The 19,546-nt window shown below is 35.1% G+C and overlaps 1 protein-coding gene across 1 annotated transcript in view; it reads left to right on the plus strand.

Moving 5' to 3' along the window:
* LOC149773186 (uncharacterized) overlaps positions 1–19,546 on the plus strand; it is a 90,699-nt gene that overhangs the window by 64,056 nt on the left and 7,097 nt on the right. The window contains exons 6-8 of the mRNA XM_089946686.1: positions 5,400–5,431; positions 18,244–18,273; positions 19,472–19,528. Of these exons, the coding sequence (XP_089802812.1) occupies positions 5,400–5,431; positions 18,244–18,273; positions 19,472–19,528 (119 nt within the window). The remainder of the gene's footprint in view (positions 1–5,399; positions 5,432–18,243; positions 18,274–19,471; positions 19,529–19,546) is intronic.

Consider the following 19,546-nt stretch of genomic DNA (forward strand, 5'->3'; position numbering starts at 1 on the left):
AACCAAATCGATCTGCTAAACTTGTCATTTTCACATATCATCATCACTCACATATACAGACACAATAACATATAAGCACATGCACAAGAACATACATATGCACCAGCACATTAATCACAACAACACAGACGTGATATAAAACTAGAAATGTATTCCTGGAACACAGATGCTTCACCACAGTGCATGAAATGATCTGAATGCAAACTTTACTGAGGTGTGATGAATAGACAGCTGGCTATACAAGGGCAGTACTATGTTCTCTAATAACTGTTGTGATGAGGCATACAATTCACAGAGTTTGTCTTTAAAATCCATTATTAAAAAAAATCAGAGTTCGCTTAACAGCCATTTCCCATCTTATATGATTTTTAGTCAAAGGTTACTCATAATGGTCACCTCTGTAAAGAATTGATTCGCAGATGCAGACTTTCCAAGGGTATGAAGGTAATACAAGTTTCATTGGTGTTAATATTTTCACTCATTAAAACTGGGTGGTACTTTTAATCAATCTTCCCGGAAGATCTTCAGTGTTTCCCATAATTAGAAGCAACATTTTCTTGATATGCATAGAGTGTCCGACATGCAATTGCCACACTAGTTACAATTCTAGAGATTGGTATTTCTGATTGTAAGTGACAACTGCATTTTTAAATTTTGTTTCAAAAATGAAATCTAACCTCCATTCTGCTCCTAACTTGAAATTATCAACTAATGAAATATTAAGACTTTTTCGTGATTATGTCTATGGAGTCAAATCTGACTTCAAAGAAACTTTTCCACTGATCACAAACAGACCATCAACCTTTAACAAGGATGGCATGATATGGATTCCTGTATGGCATCAAAAGTCTAATTATTATTGTTTCTTTAAAATAAATCTCTCAATGAATGAACTTCCAGTGCATTGGGTCATTTCCCTTCATATATTTTCCTTATGCCAATTTGCCAGATGGGATTTCCTATAGCATATGACTAGCTTCACAAATCGCCATTATTGTTTTCAGTCAGTTAAGTAATCTGTGGAATTATGGTTGGTTATCTCTCACCGCTTTACTTTTTAATTACATCTATGACAACAAACTTTACAAACTGCCCAGGAATGATACTATTTTATACTGAATGTATGCATGGATATCTCGAGGTCTCTTTTTCTACCTTTTGTTTTTTAAAAAGAAATTAGATTGATAGGAAATTGAGTTTTTATAAACGCAGTTACATTTGGGATGGTAATTGTTCAGAGTGTGAGTGTGTGTATCTTTACATATTATGTTTTCTGTATGACATGGTAGGTATGTTTCAAATGGATTCTCAAAAAACAAAACACTGTGTACTAGGTATGGGGCACAGGGCTATGATCACTAGTCATCTAGTACTGGCCACTTGACATTTGCCATTGAACTTCATCCACATGTCACCAGACATTGGTTCCTGGACAACACGCCCCAAAATCAATGGTTTGCCAGTAAAATTGAGATGTAAGGAACAAAGTCCCATGCAACATTCTCATTCCTAAACTTGGATCAGTTAGCACCCTACCTCCTTGAGTGAAAAAAGCTGAGTAAACATTAACTTTTCCCAATATTTCCATTTGATTTCTACTGGACTTGGGACTTCATACAGCAGATGGTTAGTCTGGAATGCATTTTTCCTTCATGACACCATGAATGATTGACTGGGAAGGCTTTAGACCTTTCCCATCCCCTGTTCCAGCTTTGTTGATGAAGAAAAAGAAGGGCCACCACTAATCCCTGCCAGCATTGAGAGGGTATTGCCAATCCTCGTTTCCAAGGAGAGGGTAGGAAATTGATAATTCTGTCGTGCCCATTCAGTGGAGGCAGGATGACAAACCCTCTGTCAGAGAGTACCATAATGAATTCAAGGAGATCCATATTAGATCGCTTTGTTCTCCTCTAGTGTCACCATGTCCGGCCTCTCCACTCTCAGTGAAGATGACGAAGTGTATATCTTGGAGACTAGTGTCAGAGAAGGTCAATACACCTAGTTTTTGGACAATACAATCCTGTACCATTTGGAGATGCTTTCCTTGCTCAGAAACATTCAACATTTGCTTCTTCCCCTCTCAGCTTTGGCCATGCCATATCATTTTCTACAAAACTTATTCACAGACTAAATAATTAACTATTAAAATTCAAACCCCTAATATTATTGCATGGAATTTTGTATAATGTTTGTCATCTTTGTTTTAATATTTTCTTGGAATCATTGACATTACAGTGATGTCACAATGTTTCATCAAATTTTGTTTGAGCTTATAATTTTCTGAATATTTTACCTCATGTGGTGCTTTTTTGAACCAAACAGTGCTTTTGTCTGGCGCATACTAGTCATTTCATTAAGTGACCAGACTATGGAGGCTATCACCAAGACAGTGAGACATTCTTGATGTCTATGTTACTTTTGGCAGAACGTTTGCATCTTTCTAGGGATGCCTTTTTGTGTAATTAAAAGGATTTGCTAGAACACAGCAAGATATGTTGAGGGTAGCGCTATTGAATGTAAATTTTTTATTAAGCTTAATCTCTACAGTACCCTTCCAACATTACAGGGATCAACATTACAGTGGTTTTGAATAAAATCTGTGCTTCTGCTGCTTCCACACTCTGCTATCACAAGTAGCATAGGCCAGATGTTGATGCATAACCAGTAAGCAGCCAGACAGCAGAGGGGTTTGTCACTTGCCTTTTCAACCCTGTAAGTCTGTGCTTCTGTGGGAAGTTACAAAGGGGTATAAATGGACACATAGACCTGTATATCCATCAAGTCACAAGAATCCATGGAGCATGATGCTTCTACTTTGGTCACCATAGCTTCCCGTCGATCTGTTTAAGGCAGCAACGGAATCCTTTTGAAGAATTGAACTGTAAGCAGCCACCTTTGTCTGTAGTAATTTAAGTGGAGTTTCTCTGCCTCTGTCTGGAAGCAGAGATATATACTTCAAAGGTTTTACTGGAAGACAGCAAGGACCTGCTGAGGCTGACTCCATTAGATGCTAGTCAGTATTTTGTGGTTTGATCCCTACAGTGCTCACCCAAGATCTGAGATGTCCACAACACAGATGTTGGTTTCAGTTCTAGTCAGCCAAAACCTGCTAAGAAACATCCATAGTCCAAGAGTTATCTAGGTCCCGCACCAAAATGTTTTAAGCAAGGGTCCCAATAGAACTGCCAGACCCTCATTAAGGCTCCTTCTTGCCATGCATTCCTAGCGCAGAGTAGCTGTCAAGACTAGGTTAGACATCTACCGACTCCTACACCTTCTATAATGAGGGAGATGGAAGGAGACTTTCAACACTAGGAGGGTGCACTCTCTCTTGTCAATTTCCCATCCTCCTGGTATCCAAGTAAGTGATGAACTTTTTCGGAGACCTGATTAGACTCTTAATGGATGATACGTGAGTCCTCTCTCTTTCGTCAGCCTGAAATATGGCTTGTCTTAACAAATCAAGGGACAGTTTGTGTTCCTTCTGACAGGTGGCACAGTTACTCTCCTTCATAAAAGTAGTGTTCAAGAAAGATATGTCTACTGTCCTGTACAGCTGTTTTTCTGGGAACTCTGAATAAGGCACTAGATCTGGCTACCCTAGAAAGAATTCACATGATACACATGCTAACCATTATGAATTCTGCATAGTGTTTCAGCAATTGTGGGTGTCACCTTGGTACAGCTGCATTATGGATTTAGTTTCCATCCCATCAGAGTTCTGATTTTGTGTGAGCTTTGTGGGTGATTGTATGCTGAAGAGACACGCATATATTGGATAAGCTAGATAGATTATTCTAGCAAACAAGCTTATTAATCTCTCACTGATAGAGATACAAAGGGATATTTCCTTCAGGAGAATCAAGGCCCATGGGATTAGAGATAATGGTGCATCTTGGGCTTTTCTTAATCATTTTTCTCAGGATGATGTCATGAAGTCACACTCTATTTTTGCTTCAATCTACCTTTACTCATTGTCACCAGAGTAAACACATTTATTCTTTAACCCTAAAAGGTCATGAAAAAGTGATCCCTTGGACTGCAGTAGAGCACCCTACACTTAGAATATGGTATGCACACACTGACAGTCAGGTGGCAATAAGCCTCTCACCAGGCTGGTGGAGTCAGCAACATAATAATAACAAACATATAATGTATTTCTGCTATTAAAATATAGTTTTGTAGAGCAAAGCTAATTGTGTAATACTTACCTGTTATTAGTGCCAAATTTCTTTCTCTCTGCTCTAATATCCTTTATATCATGGTTCAGGTCAAAGAAGGAAGATATTAAAACTGATAGAATTAACTAAGGTTATATCTGTTCTTTGCCTCCAGTTACTAATTAGACGAGGGAATTCATCTAGCACAATGAAAAATAAAGTATATAAGTATTACATAATTAAAACTCTCCAGAACTATATTTTCAGTAGTGGTCATTGTGGCAGTCTCCACAAGGTTAGTCAAAGTCTAAAACTCCAAACAGGTAAATCTGGCTTCAGCAGGTGAAAACTGATAGTTGCTTGTAAAGCAGAGTTTTCTTTCTACACTGATTTGTAAAGAAAGGGGAAAAATATTCTGGTTTTGTGTTACAACATTTTACTACATTTGCTTTGATATTGTAAAAAAGCATGATCTCTATTGTAGTTTTATGAGTTTTATACCATATTGCAGGGCCCCATGTATCATAAAGCAATATTTGCTCTTAAGTCTGAATTTATTTTCAAAATGTGGCATGAAGACCTTTCTCGTTTGTACAGATTACACTGATGCATCATAAAATACTAATATAAATGCTAAATCTGGTTCGTTGACTTAAAAGAAACGAACAAATTATATAGGAGAACAATGATGCTGATTTGCCATAAAATCTGATTAGTGTCACTGAAAAGGGCAACAACATCTAAGCAATCTCTCAAAAAAGCATCCTAGCATTAAGGCCTTTATTGCTCCATCAAATATGGCTGCAATTACAAAAATAGAGAAAATAACTGACCCTCTCAAACACCACTGAACAAAACATGACCCAACGTTGATAGAAATTATTTTGATAGAAGCTTTATATTTTTAAACAAATAATGTGGATATGCCATCAAAGGTGGACATAGCTCCTAAACTAAGATAGAAAAACTATTTCATTAACAAATGCACAACTGAATCTCTGTGTAAATGAATGAATGGAGACTGACATTTGTTTCTATCTTCAGTGAATTGTGTTTATAATAATTGCAATATATAAAGCCCCTCAGAAGATTTTCACTGCTACAGTCTTTTTTTGCAATTGTATTCAGATATATTGCAGTTGTTATGCAAATAATTCATAATGAAATTGTGTACATAATCAAAACGTTTAGTATGGAAGAAGCCTATAAATGCAGCTAACATTCTTTTTTAAATTTCAGTACGGCAATCTGTTTTACCACAAAAATGGAAGGTAAGACAATAAACCATGTGTGTATTGACTTGTTGAATATATTTTCCCTGATGTCACAAGAAAAAGCATTATCATTAGGCAAGTCCTTTAACTGTTCTCTGCACAGAGTAAATCTGAAGATAAAAGAAGATAAAACAAGCTGAAAATTATAGCGGACATTGAAAACTAGTACAGCATTTTTGCCAGAATCTTATGCTTGTCATGTAGCAGATATCAGCGTAATTTAAATTACCCACTTCATTTGCCTATTAAAATTCTAATTCTGCAATAGTCCGGAGGTTTGCCAAAAACATCTTAGTAAAATAAAATTATCAATTTTGTTTTCATAGAACTATATGTTGTTTTGAATAGTTGATTTAATTCATTGATGCATTTCAATCATGCAATATTTGACTTATGAAACTAATGATTACAATCTCCATTTCTTAAAAGTCATCAATTATTGCTAAAATCAGCTTTTTGTCTTGGTTCTTTTTTGTTCAGTGGTGGTGGTGGTTGTTGACTTAACAGTAGTTATGTCAGTAGCAAAGATGTCAGCTAACCTTTAGGTGTTTTTGAAGCACCTAAATCTAAATACGATTACTTACAGCTTAAAGAGTGGTATTTGATTTTTGTGTATTCAAAGTCTATTTCTTCTCCTTCTCCTTCTCGACCGCTCTGGTGGTCTAGTGGTTAAAGCGTCCGCCTTGGATGCGGGAGGTCGTGGGTTCGATCCCAGGCCAAGTCATACCAAAGACTTACAGAAATGGTACTAACAGCTGCCTCGCTTGGCGCTCAGCATTAAGAGGTTAGTGATAGGACTGGTTGGCCTGGTGTCAGGATAATGTGACTAGGTGGGACATCATGCCACATGTCTGTGGCATGATGCCTCAGTGATAGAAACCACTATAAACTGTCACACTGCAGACATTGTAGCGATATGACTGAAAAATTGTTAAAGCTACATTACAAACAACAATGATCATAATACATGCCTAAAGACATATACTGCGGTAGATGAGACAGTTTATCATTAAAGTTTCTGTTTCATCATTTTGCTTAACAGAAGATGTGTGTGGTTTGGATCTATATTTACTGAATACAGTACATGCAATAAATATATATATATATATATATATATATATATATATATATATATATATATATATATATATATATATATATATTGAATATAATACAGAGGTAATTTTAAAGAACCCAATCAGGTAAGATGGAGTATTGAAAAAGACACCAGACTTGTGTTTACAGTCAATGGAGCAGCATACAACATACGTCAACAGGGGTTTTTGCTAGGATTCGAAAAACCCCTTAGAGAAAGTGATGATGTCAACATATTGTCAGGCTGGATGGTGCGAGGTATACTCATGGTAGGCAAATGAGAGATACTCACTTACCTACTGTATTCGCATTCCCTCCCATCGGCAAAGAATTGACAATCAGCCTGAGAATGTGCCTCTTGGGTTAACCTGGTTTTTCCTGCCTTGTTTGTCAACTCCTTTAGCACACGTGAAAAAAAGAGCCCTTCTGCAATGGCTGTGGCTGGCTCACCATCGCTGTTAGGGATTATGGTTGCGGCTGGAGTGCTTATTTTTCTGGAGGTGTCCGAAGCTTTCATCTCCTACAAAAATCAGATTGAAATCGGGCGGTTGGAGGAAAAAGAAACTGGGTACATCATTAGTGTCAAGTTTACAGCTGAGAGCTTAACATGCATATGATTTGTTGGCTGGTTTCCCGCCCGTAAGAGCTGGATTATCTGGTGCTCACCTGTAGCGAGACCTGGGGTATTGTTGCCTCTAACAGTGCACTGTTACGACATGAATTGGAAATCTGTCAGATTATACAAGAGCAGTTTGTTTACTGTATGTATGCAGTAAGATGATAATGGTTTCGTCGAAGCCTGCATTGAACTGGGTTTTTTTCTAGGACCATAAAACAAGGAGCAGTTCAGTGTGGATCTCCAATACTATGTCGAAGGCCTGTTAAGATGTAATGTTAAGTTGTCTTGTTTGGACTGCAACCATCGAAGGGATGATTTGCAAATTTTAGTCTTATAACTGTCATATTTCCCAACAGTGTGGCGCGTTTTTTTAATCCCCAAAGGTGTTTTGAGATCCAGAGGGGTGGAGAAGGGTCAGTGCACATAGCTAAAACAAGCGACGTCGTCCATTTTAGAATTTGTTATTTTTCCATATAAGCATATAGAAAATGATTGGAAATTCACATATGAATACAAAATAATTTGTCAGTTTTCTTCAAACCACATAATAATGACCGCTCCGGTGGTCTAGTGGTTAGAGCGTCTGCCTCGGATGCGGGAGGTCGTGGGTTTGTTCCTCGGCTGAGTCATGGTACTAACAGCTGCCTCCCTTGGCACTCAGCATTAAGAGGTTAGTGTTAGGGCTGGTTGGCCTGGTATCAAGATAATGTGACTGGGTGTGACATCATACTACATGTCTGTGGCATGATACCCCAATGTTAGATATCACTATAAACTGTCACACTGCAGACACCGTAGCGATATGACTGAACAATTGTTAAAGCTACGTTAAAAAATCCAAATCACATACTCAAACCACATAATACACTTGGGAAGAAAGAAAAATGGTAAACAGTATTGTCAAATACCATCAATACCATCACTATACACATACACATGTGTCCGAACATATTATCACAACCATACTGTCATTAAATAAAAAATGCAGTAAGTTTCTATCTTCAAATCCATTGGATAACAAAATAGATCATCCTACATGCGCTCTTTGCTGCTCTTCGTAGCACAGTTTGAAGTAAATGCAAGTGTCATTAGTGTTCATATCAGCAGTCACTGAATGGTACTGTTTTTCAAACATTCCTGCGGGATTCGCTTAGCGAATCTTTTTCAAAACTAAGTTGTTCTTAATGCCTATAACGTTAGCATTGTCAGAAGTATATCTGATACAGTCCGACCACGACATATGTTTGTCGGTATAGAAAAATAAACATTCATCACCTTTGCAAATGACGGATTCATTGGGGGAAGGGAAGGAGGCTGACATCATTTTTTCAAGGTTGATTAAATGACTTTACATTTAATACAGCAGTAATATAAGCTGTTGTTATTGTTGTTGCTGTTGTGTTTAACGTCATTTTTCAGCACACGATAGGCTATACATGGCGGCCAGTATTAATGGTGGAGGAAGAACCCAGGAAAAACCCGGAAAGAACCACAGACCCACAAGAAGCTACTGGCAAGCTTTCTCACATACCGACATTGGCTGAATCCGAGACTCGAACCCACGCAGGCAGAGGTGAGATGGCAGTGATCCGTAACGGAGAACGCTTTAGACCACACGGTCACTCGGGGCCCCAGTAATAAAAGTCTTTGTCCAGTACGAGTGTTAACGCATTGTGATCACAAATCAGCTATGCAACACGAGCCTGTGCATATTTAAGTTATAATTGTCTTTCAAACAATCTGTTTCATGGCTAAAATAATCCTGAAAAGCACGAGTGAATTAGTTGTTAGTATTTCTAAAAGATTAAGAAAACAAATAATAATTAAGAGAACTAACCTGAATGTTCAGTTCAGCGTGTCAAATATATTACAGTTAGTGCTCCTATTTTGACGGTTTTGTAAAGTACATAATGATGTATTTCGGTATGTTGTTTGCAAATGTGCAAAATAATAAATGCTTCCCATTGCTGTTGTGCTTTGCAAGGTAAAACTCCATGAACCTGGAGTTATGAAATTTATTTTTGCTGGACCTTACTAGCTAACCTGATATTTTATTGCTTCTTGAATCAAATTAAATAACGAATCATACTTGAGCACTATTCATACAAATAAAATAACAATGTTTTGTCTTTTATATATGGAGTAAAATTTCAAACAAATGTTGCCACTGCCAATAATCTTTAATAGAGATTGCTTAAACATTCTCATTCAAGGTAATGATGTGTAGCAACTTTTCTTTCCCAACTTGCATCCACGGACTGTTTCCATGAGCTCTAAGTTGGACTCTTTTCTGCTCATGCATGATAAATGTTATGGGCCCATAGCGAAGGTGTGCTTTCATCTCTGTATTTTAGGTTCTTCCCCAATATAAATGTAAATTCTGTATTTAGAAACACTACCTTGTCTGGATTTGTTGAAGTAAACACTTCCCGTTTCTTAGCGTGACACATATTATCATGGCAGGTATATGCTCTGTATGTCCCGATGAAAAGCATGTTCTTGATGTTGACCTCAGCACATTTATGTTGGCTGTGAACTCAGTCCAGTGCAAGTTTTTATGTCAAGAGACACAACCTGCAGCTATACCCGACTGAAGAGCATGTGCACGGCTGTTTGAACCCTTTTAGTATTCTGCCACTATTTTAGATTAACCCTGGATGGTGATCTGTAAATGTGCGTATCCCGCTCTAACTTGGCAGCACAAAAATATGTATAGGCCACACTGCAGCCACATTGCAGCAAGACCCCTTACAATAAACGTCAGCTGCTGTTTTGGCAGCTCGTCCAAGGCTATATATAAGTCAGACAGCTTGGGTTTGTTGCCGAGCTGTGAACAATCATCTGGCTTTCCACTGAACACCTGGTAGTGCTCACGTTTGGCTTTGCTGATGTCTTGTTAAGTTTATTCAGTCAGCTGATGACCATGTCGTTAGTTGATCATTGAGACATCGATGTGTATGTTACACTTGTTTTGGTACTGAAAATGTGCAGCTTGGTGCTCTTCCAGTGCCTTATCATGGCAGATATGTTTTATATGTTTTCTCATTTGTTATCTAGCTGAACAAAGAGATAGTTTGAACCAATGAATGTGAGGGCACTATCAAGTACCTCGCCAGCAGTCATTGTAATCTCGGCCATTTGGAGGCATTGTAGTATTAGATAGAATGATGCTCCATTTAATTAGTAGGCACACTATCCAAAAGCTTGTCAATGTGATGGAAATGGCCTTTGCTGCACCTTTGAAGTCCAGGCAGCCAAGGTCAACTGGTCTCATTTTAAGTAGGTATTTGAGAATCATTGTATTGGTGGCAACAAGGCCGCTGAGTAATGCTTCATGGTAAAATGGGTTTACGTGGTCTTTGACATATGGTAGTGTAATCTTCTTACTTTAAACATGCATGCTAATCTACAAGACACCAAACTTGTTTGTATGATCAAGTAATTATAGGTTACTGCATTTGTATGGGAAAATATGAACGAGTTTTTTGGATGGAATACTGCATGACCTTGGGAGTGAAGTATATCCATCCGACAAAACGAGTTCATATTTCCCCACACTAAAGCAGTAACCTTTCCATTATATGCTCATTTTTTATTCTACCTCAGGCGTAATTATATAAACAAAATACACTACAAGAAACAAGGTAAATGAATGTATGCCATATTCCAAACTAAATACACAAGTGCTTATTCATCATTACACAACACCAACAATATTACTGCGCACATAACTCCGCCCAGATAAATCTGAACTTAGTCGCGTGCTCAACATAACTTTCGAAAGAAAATGTAGTGTCTAGTTAAAATTGAAATTTGGAGTCATATTGTGAATGAATGTGCATTGCAACAACTTCTCCATTTGATCTGCAGTGAATAGATTTTTGTGTTTTTTCGATTGTACGAAATTTCGTGATTATGGACTTGATTTGTATGTGACAATTCCACATGAAATACATGTGATAGAATCAGCTAGGCAGAAGCGTGTTGGCATCTGCATATATGTTTCTGTTTCTATCATTAAATGTTTGAAATCATAATGTGGGAAAAATATGAAGTCTTTTGATTGCAATTGTCAAAAAGACGCTATGGAATTTAATGCTTATTTCATTTTGAATGCAGTGAGGAGGATATAATTGCAGTACAATTTCGAAATGTGTAATCAAGCTTGAGAACCTATGACATGGCTCATGTAATTCGGGTTTGCAGAACTATGAAAGTATATATTGAGAAATTCAGGATGTAAGACTGTAAGTAAATTTTTTTGCCATTCTTATCACCAGCTAAAGAAGAGAGTATATGACTTGTCAGTTGTATTTTATTTGTATGGACCTTTTCTCGCATCTGGTGTATACTGTAGCTAGCCTAAATCCAAAACATTGTATAACATTGTATCAACGCGGAATGTGCCAAACCAGCTGGTATGTGGCAGTCCATGAAACATCTGTTTTAGTTCATTCAGAAGCACATTTAAACAACCACAGCATAAAGCGCCTCTTACGCGGGTGTACATGATTTGTTTACAAATCAAACGTTCTGGCATCTGCGTCCAGTGTTTGTTTACAATCGAAGGTAGTTCCTTTATGCAAATGAATGCTATATGTGTATTGGCACGCTGATTCAGTATCGGGTAATACTGTACGATTCTAACAATGAAAAGTTAATGGGAAAGAAATGAGCATATAATAATATTTTTTCTGCAGCGGACATAGCATAATTTGGTCATCAGATCTAAATTTAAGTGAAAGAGGAAGAATTAAAGTAATAAGTTCACCAACTGTATAACTTAATGTAAGTAAAATATATTATCCACTTATTATTTGGTTTGATTTTATAAAGCTATTGTAGGAGATTATTTCATGATAACCTTTTCACTATCATGTTCTATTTTTTCAGGCTTTACATCACATAATATCCAACAGGTTTTACATAAGTCTGTCAGCTGTGAAATATAATTTCTTTTGTATAATATTTTAGGTTTTATTAAATGTTTAAAAACATCTAATTATATGCAATTGTGTCATTTTGATTTTCATTGCTGTGATCAGTTAAAATAATAATGATACAGTTAGAAATTGAATGCATTTCATATTCTGTTTTATTAGTCAGTTATGTTCCACCACATATTTTCCGGCTGTCATGATTTCAGAGACGTACATCCACAGCACTATTGACTGTGTCCATTTAAGATATTCTTCCTCTTAATATTCATCTTGATCTTGACTGAACAATTATTTAGTGATGTTTATTCCCTGTATCATCCTCTTTTATTATTTTCTATCTTCTTTTATTATTTTCTCTTAATAAAATGTATAATGATTCCCAATATGCAAAGCATCTAATATGCCAGCTATCTTAATTTTCTTCTTTTTCCACAAAATGACAGTGTGAAATGAAAGATATATGTAACATCTTTGTTCTTTGCAGTGCTTCTTAGTAGTGTGATTTAGGCTTTGATATTAGAGACTATTTTATGATTTACAAAGACATTTTCTAAAATGAAATCTTTATAAAGCAGATGATCATTTGTTTTAACAATCCCTTCAAGACTTGTCATCTTCGGCACTCAGTATTCAAACAAGATAGAAACAAAGGGCTGTTACTTCCATATTTGCCTGTAATAATTCTCCTGACTACTCTTTCTAACATCCCACACTCATTGTCCAGATCACTATAAAACCTACTTAAAACTGCTGTGCTCTATTAATTTTATGTATTATTATGTTTTATTTAACATAGAATAGTTCTACGAGTGGAAGCATGTTTGTTATTTATTTTTAAAAGGACAACCTAAATATTGTGGCCAAAACATGTGTTTCTTTAGATGAAAAATACTTATACCAGCATGCCCTTTTTGTTATGTTTGAAATATTGATCATTTGCCCCAAAATGTGCCACTTTTTTATAGCTGCCGCTCGTACACCTCTCCAAAATTTGAGTTTCTTATTATTTGATTGATATATTAAACTTGAGTGTTCAGTTTTAAATAAGCCAGTTGAAAAGAGACTCTTCCTATTGCCTATGTGATTGTATTGTATGTGTGTTGAAACTACTGTCAGATCTTGAAGTGCAAATATTTATTTCAGTAAGTGATGCAAGTCATGTTTTTCTTTTGACAACAGTTTGTTTTTAAAAAATCCCAATCTGAAATAGTACAAGATTAATTATTTTCTGAATATTTTCTATGACACATGAATATTGAAGTAATTTCTTCCAAATAAGCTATATAAACAGATTTCCAATGATATTTTTGCACATGCTAGAATATTATGAATAATTTGCTATTCAGTCTCTTTGCCAGAACATATTGCAATTTTTCAAAGTTTTTACCAAAAATTGTTTTGTTTGATTTTGAACTTTTATCTCACATTACTTTAAATTTGCCATTTTATACATTTATATAATATGTTAATCATTAATATTGATGATTGGATTTTAGAAGTTGGATTGTACTGCTTTTTAATGTCTCATGTACAGATGAATTTTCATGTTCGACATTCTGTAAGCCAAAAGATTAAACCATCTGTACATCTTTTTTTATGAATCTCTGGATTTAATTGGAGACCTGCATCTATATCAGAAACTCCATAATGTTGAATGAGTTAAAATTGTATTCTTAAACTCATTGTTACAATTGAAATCTTAACCACAGTGACTGTCTTAAAAATCATGTATTGGTTGTCCTTCTTTATGGAAGGCCACATTAACATGGGGTTTTCTCTAAAAGATTTGTTGTGATATCTAGTGCTCTTTAAATGAAAATGCATTGTTATTGGGCAACCTTCTACTATCTTGAAAATCTTGTTAGAGCTCCTTCTCTTAAGTAGAGAGTCATATTGATGTGGAATTTGTCATGGAAATACTCCTTATGATGCATGCACCGTACTAATAAAATTGGTGTCAGTCTGATAATCCCTGTAGCTGCCACCATGTACGACATCTTGAATCTTGTTATGTCTACTTGTCCTACATGGAAAGTCTTTTCGACGTAGTATTTTCATCAAAATACTTCCTGAAAAGGTTACTTCTTTGCTCTAGATAATTCGTGATTATTAGTAATTTCCCATACTCAGTACATAAATATCTTAAGAATTCAAAATTTTCAGACAGTGTGATATTGCTGAAAATTTTGAATTCTTAAGATATTTATGCTCAAGTAAGGGAAATTGCTAATGATCATGAAAATACCTCTTCTTTTTAAAAATCTTGTTATCGCAATCAATTTTGAATGGTTTGTCATAATTACATGGCACTTTCACAGAAAGACTTCCAATGATACCTAGTGGGTCCCAAACAAAAGTGGCGCTAATCATACATCCAATATGGCAACCACTGCAGCCAATTTGAAATCCTGTTGTTGCTCAAAAGTGATTTCCACACTTGGCAACTAAAAAGAAGAAATTGTCCTTTTCATGAATTCCTGGAAATTCTTTCTGGTCAGTAGAGTATTAGTCCCATCAAGTCACCCTTATTTGTTAGGTTACTATGGAATGACAACTCCTGACCCTTGTCCACCCTTGATAGGGAGTTGGTTTGTTTTGTTATTTTTTGAAATGGAAGGTTATGTGGGCAATATTTGAATCTTGATCAATTTGGTTAGCATTTGTGTACCAGTTGATTTCGTGGATACTATCTATTATAGAACTGTTGCTCAGTATCAAATATTTTAAGTATGACATTGCAAAAGATGATTCCATCATGAAGAAAATAACCATAAGAAAGAACACAGTGGTATCAGATTTAATTTTTGGAGACATCATGATATATGTATGAAAGTACACAAAATGTATATGTGTAACAGGCTACTTTAAAATTGATGCAAGTAAATAAACTACTTATAAAGAAATTGTTATTTTGAACTCACCTGCATAAAGTGTAGGAGAACTGGTGATATAGCTCCAGCGTCATAATTACTGTCATCATTGTTCACACTGGTGTTAGTAAATATGTACCTCCATGTTTAAATCAATATATCTGATGGTTGTCTCTACAATCATGGAAGTTGATTTATGCAAGCAGACTAAGTAGTACACCAAGTTACTCGAGGAAGACCAAAGTGATCTACTTTTCCAGGTTTCATTCACCATGTAGAACTTGTTACATATTTTGTTACTTTTATGGATTGAATAACATTGTACACATTTTAAGTCAATATCTTACATCTTATTGCCCATGCAGTCATCAAAATTGATTTGTGCATGCATCCTGAGGAGTAGTATCCCATTATACTGGAAGCAAATAACTGTGACTCCATTTTTATGTTTCAATAGCTGTGTATATCTTGTATTCTTTTTTTAATATTTACATCAACACCGTTGGTGTTTAAGATAATATCTCAGATACTGTTGCCTCTATGGTCATAAGAGTTGAGTAGTTACACCACCATACTAGAAGTAGCTCATTGTGACTGACTTTTCATGTATCAGTAAGCTTGTACGCTTTTCCGTTTTATCCACCCATCATCTACAGAGATGGGTTGTATGTGAATAATGCACTTTTCTGTGAAGTATGATTTTCTCTTCCGAATATTGGATATGTAAACAGATAACCTTCTTGTTAATGAAATATTAACTTTTAAGTCATGCCCTTATATATGTACTTACCCTTTTTGGTCTTAACTCCTGGATTATAACACGGAAATCATTAAGACCATGACCCTTTAACCATATGTATTCTTTCTCGAGATGAAAAGGGAAAGACTAACTTTCTTGATCCGATGGGACCGTGTACTAAATTTTAACTTGGAAACTTCCACCCTGAAGTGTATATGTATATGTGATTCAGCAGGAATTAGCAATCTATCTATATTTTTTCCTTCTAGGATTGTTTCTGTCATAGGGATGTTTTTGAGGTAGTTACATTTAATAGTTAAAAATTATTTTGTATGTACATATAATAATTAATATTATATAATGCTTTTGTACCTTAACAATCGGACATCATCATTACGTACGTTTTGTCACCTTCTTATTAAAGTTAATTTTCAATAGTGATTCTGTATAGTCCTTGACCTATCTTGGCTCATATCATGGGATATAACATGAAAGCCATTGAAATTTATGCTCTGTAACCGGATATGCACTCAAGATCAAAGAGTAAAGTCATTTGTGAAATCATCATATGTCTACCCCAGGGTCATTCCTGATCTTGTGGCCATTCACTAACTTATAATGTGGATACAAATCTTGCCCTAAATTGTGTGTGTGTGTGTGTGTGTGTGTATATATATATATATATATATATATATATATATATATATATATATATGAAGAATATAGAACATTTGGTAAATAACAGTAGCTTCAAGTGATTGTGTGATGCAGGGATTTGTGAAGATAAATGCAGCAAACTGACAATGAACAGTGCCAAACTAATGCTATCCTAAACATTTTCAACTCTCATTGAGCCATTGTGAAATGCAAACACAATACAGACATGAGAAATGATAAACACAAAAAGGCATTGAAATTACACAAGTTTACAGGATTATTTCTAATGTAATTAAAGCTGGAACATGATTGATGTTTTCCGTTGTTGGTTTCAACTTGACTGATGGTGTAGTAAATCTGGGGTTATTTATGAGGAACTTTAGTGCCAACTGTTTCTTAATGTAAAGTGGTGTAGGCATTAAGTATATCTTTGTTATTTCTTTGTTTCTGTAATGCAAGTAATGACCATAAAATTAATAACATGAGAAAGAACAGTATTATAAATTAGGTATTGGCAATTGAGATTGTAATGAGGAAAATGAATGAATTATTTAATTGGAGAAGTGGTGGCTGCAAACAGTGATTTTACTTGTATGTGGTTGTCCTTTTGGAGTTTTCTTGGTTTCAGCTACTTGCTTTAAGTGTTTTAAGGCAGTGTATAGTTCCTTTCTTTTTTAGTTTTGAACTCATGTTGGCTTTGGGAGCACTTGAAGTTTGTGTTACATTGCTGAAATTGTGGCCCAGAGAAGAGAAGTTTTCTTTTGCTGGGGCTTCTGCCTAGTGTCTTCATCATTGAATCAGATCTGTCAATATTGGTCATTCTGTGTAGATTTCCTGTTTGTCCAACATACTGAATGCCATCGATCTTACATGTGGTGAGGTACATTACATTATTTGTTTCGTATATTATGTTTAAATCATGTATGTTCAGTTTTTCTGTCTTCAGAGTGCTAGCGAATGTGTTTGTCTTTATCATATGTTCACAGGTTTTGCGTCTTTTGTCACCACAGTGACATATTTGCCAGGATTGTTTTGGCTTGTGATCGTCATTATCTTCACTCCAACAAAGATGTCTTTACAGTTGTTTGATCTTCATTAGCCTACTACTAGTTTGCTTGGGAGGATTAACTTTAGTGTGATGTCAGAAATTATTTTGGGTCATTGTTTTTGGTTGATGTTACCTACTTTCGAGTTACCTGCATGGTATATCAGGATGCATGTTATCTGATCAACATTTTTCATTTATCTGCATTTTAGTACATCACTAATGTATTGCATCTGCTATCATTTGTTTGTGGTAGCGTCTGTTCATCAAATGTTCTTATAACTCTTCAGACATTTTTGGAATGTTTTAGCTGGAGCAAGTTCTGCATATGTTCAGTGCCTCTTGATACAGGATGTTCCAAATGCAATGCTTTTGATGGGAGCTGGATTTGATCAGATGCTGTTGTTCATTAGCATTTGTTTGACTACATATCCCTGCTCTGTGGAGTTATCTACAAGTCTGGTTGTTGTTTCCAAGAAAACTACGCTTGAATTGCATACTTTTGCCATGAATTTTACTGAAGAATAGAACTTTTCTGCATCTGATATAAAATAATCCAGATATTCTCTTCCATCTTTCCACTTATTTCTATTTCATTGATTTAAGTGTATCCATTGATATATTGTAAGTTTCATTGATGTGATATATATATATATATATATATATATATATATATATATATATATATATATATATATATATATATATATATATATATATATATATACATATATATATATATATATGTGTGTGTGTGTGTGTGTGTGTGTGTGTGTGTGTGTGTGTGTGATCATTTTGATTCAGCAGCAAAAAAGTAATATATCCATATATTTTTTTCTTTTAGGATTTTTTCTATTTCCGAGATGTTGCTGAGGTAGGTAGATGTAATTTAAGATTGTTTTTGCTGGTGCTTACAGTAATTTAATTTTTTTTAATAGAAAAACCCAACAATTTTGCATGACTGTTAAATAACTGTTAACAACATTGATAGAGTGAGATATAACAAAGTTTTACATCCATATGCAATATGTACAAGTGGAAAAATATTTGCAAGACTGGTATGTCAGTTTCTGGCTGTGGCAATCAAAAGTTTCTTGAGGTTTGGCATGAAGGTTCATTCATTTGTTAATATTGTTACAACTGTTTGATTGATTCTGATGAATGAGTCATTTTATATATATATATATATATATATATATATATATATATATATATATATATATATATATATATATATATATATATATAAGTTGATTATGTTTAAGACATAAACATATAGCAATATAATTGTACTTATATATATATATATATATATATATATATATATATATATATATATATATATATATTCAGACCTGCCAACTCGTACGATGTTTGCGTAAGTCTTACAAAAACGACCCTTAAAATACGGACTTAACGGCATACTAGCAAAACTTTCGGAAAAATTATTGTTGCCGAAAAGTCCGGATAATTGGTTCATCTGTGTTTTATTTGGATCCGGGTTTCATCTTAGAATTATTAAAATAAGGCGGGTAAGCACACTAACTTTACATAAGCACCCCAGACACTTTAAACTGCACCTATTTCTTCATTTGAGGCATCTGCGTGATCAAACTGTTGATTCTAGAGTTGTTAAAGATGGCGTCCAGAAAAAGATGCATGTTTAATGGGAAAATAAGCTTCTAGAAAAGTGTTACTAATCAACACAGAAGAATAAAAAGGGGTATTCAGATTCTTGTGAATAAAAGCTGGAAAATAAACAATTAGGAAAATTGGACAGCACATTACAGTTTGATTATGTCTCGTAGCGGGAGATATGATTGCAGTCTTGTGAAATGGAAAAGAATTTCCAAGAAATATGTCGATTTGAGATATAGCAACAAGCCATTGAGCTGCATATGGTTTGGAACTAGAGTTTGTGCAACTGTACTAGTGGTATATAAAGTCCACGCGTACTTTGAATTTTTTTTAGTTGAACATAATGTTTATCGTCGATGCTTCGAACTTTTAATTACGTTTTCCATCATTACAATTGCATTTATTGATATTTTGTTATACCTTACTGAAAACAGGTCAGTTTTACGGAAAAAGTCATCAGCCTTACTGAGACGGGCTTGTCAGGCTGGCAGGTCTGTATATTTGATAAT

This window comes from Sinohyriopsis cumingii, unplaced genomic scaffold (assembly GCF_028554795.1).
Source record: "Sinohyriopsis cumingii isolate HCF-2022 unplaced genomic scaffold, ASM2855479v2 utg000837l, whole genome shotgun sequence".
NCBI lineage: Eukaryota > Metazoa > Mollusca > Bivalvia > Unionida > Unionidae > Sinohyriopsis > Sinohyriopsis cumingii.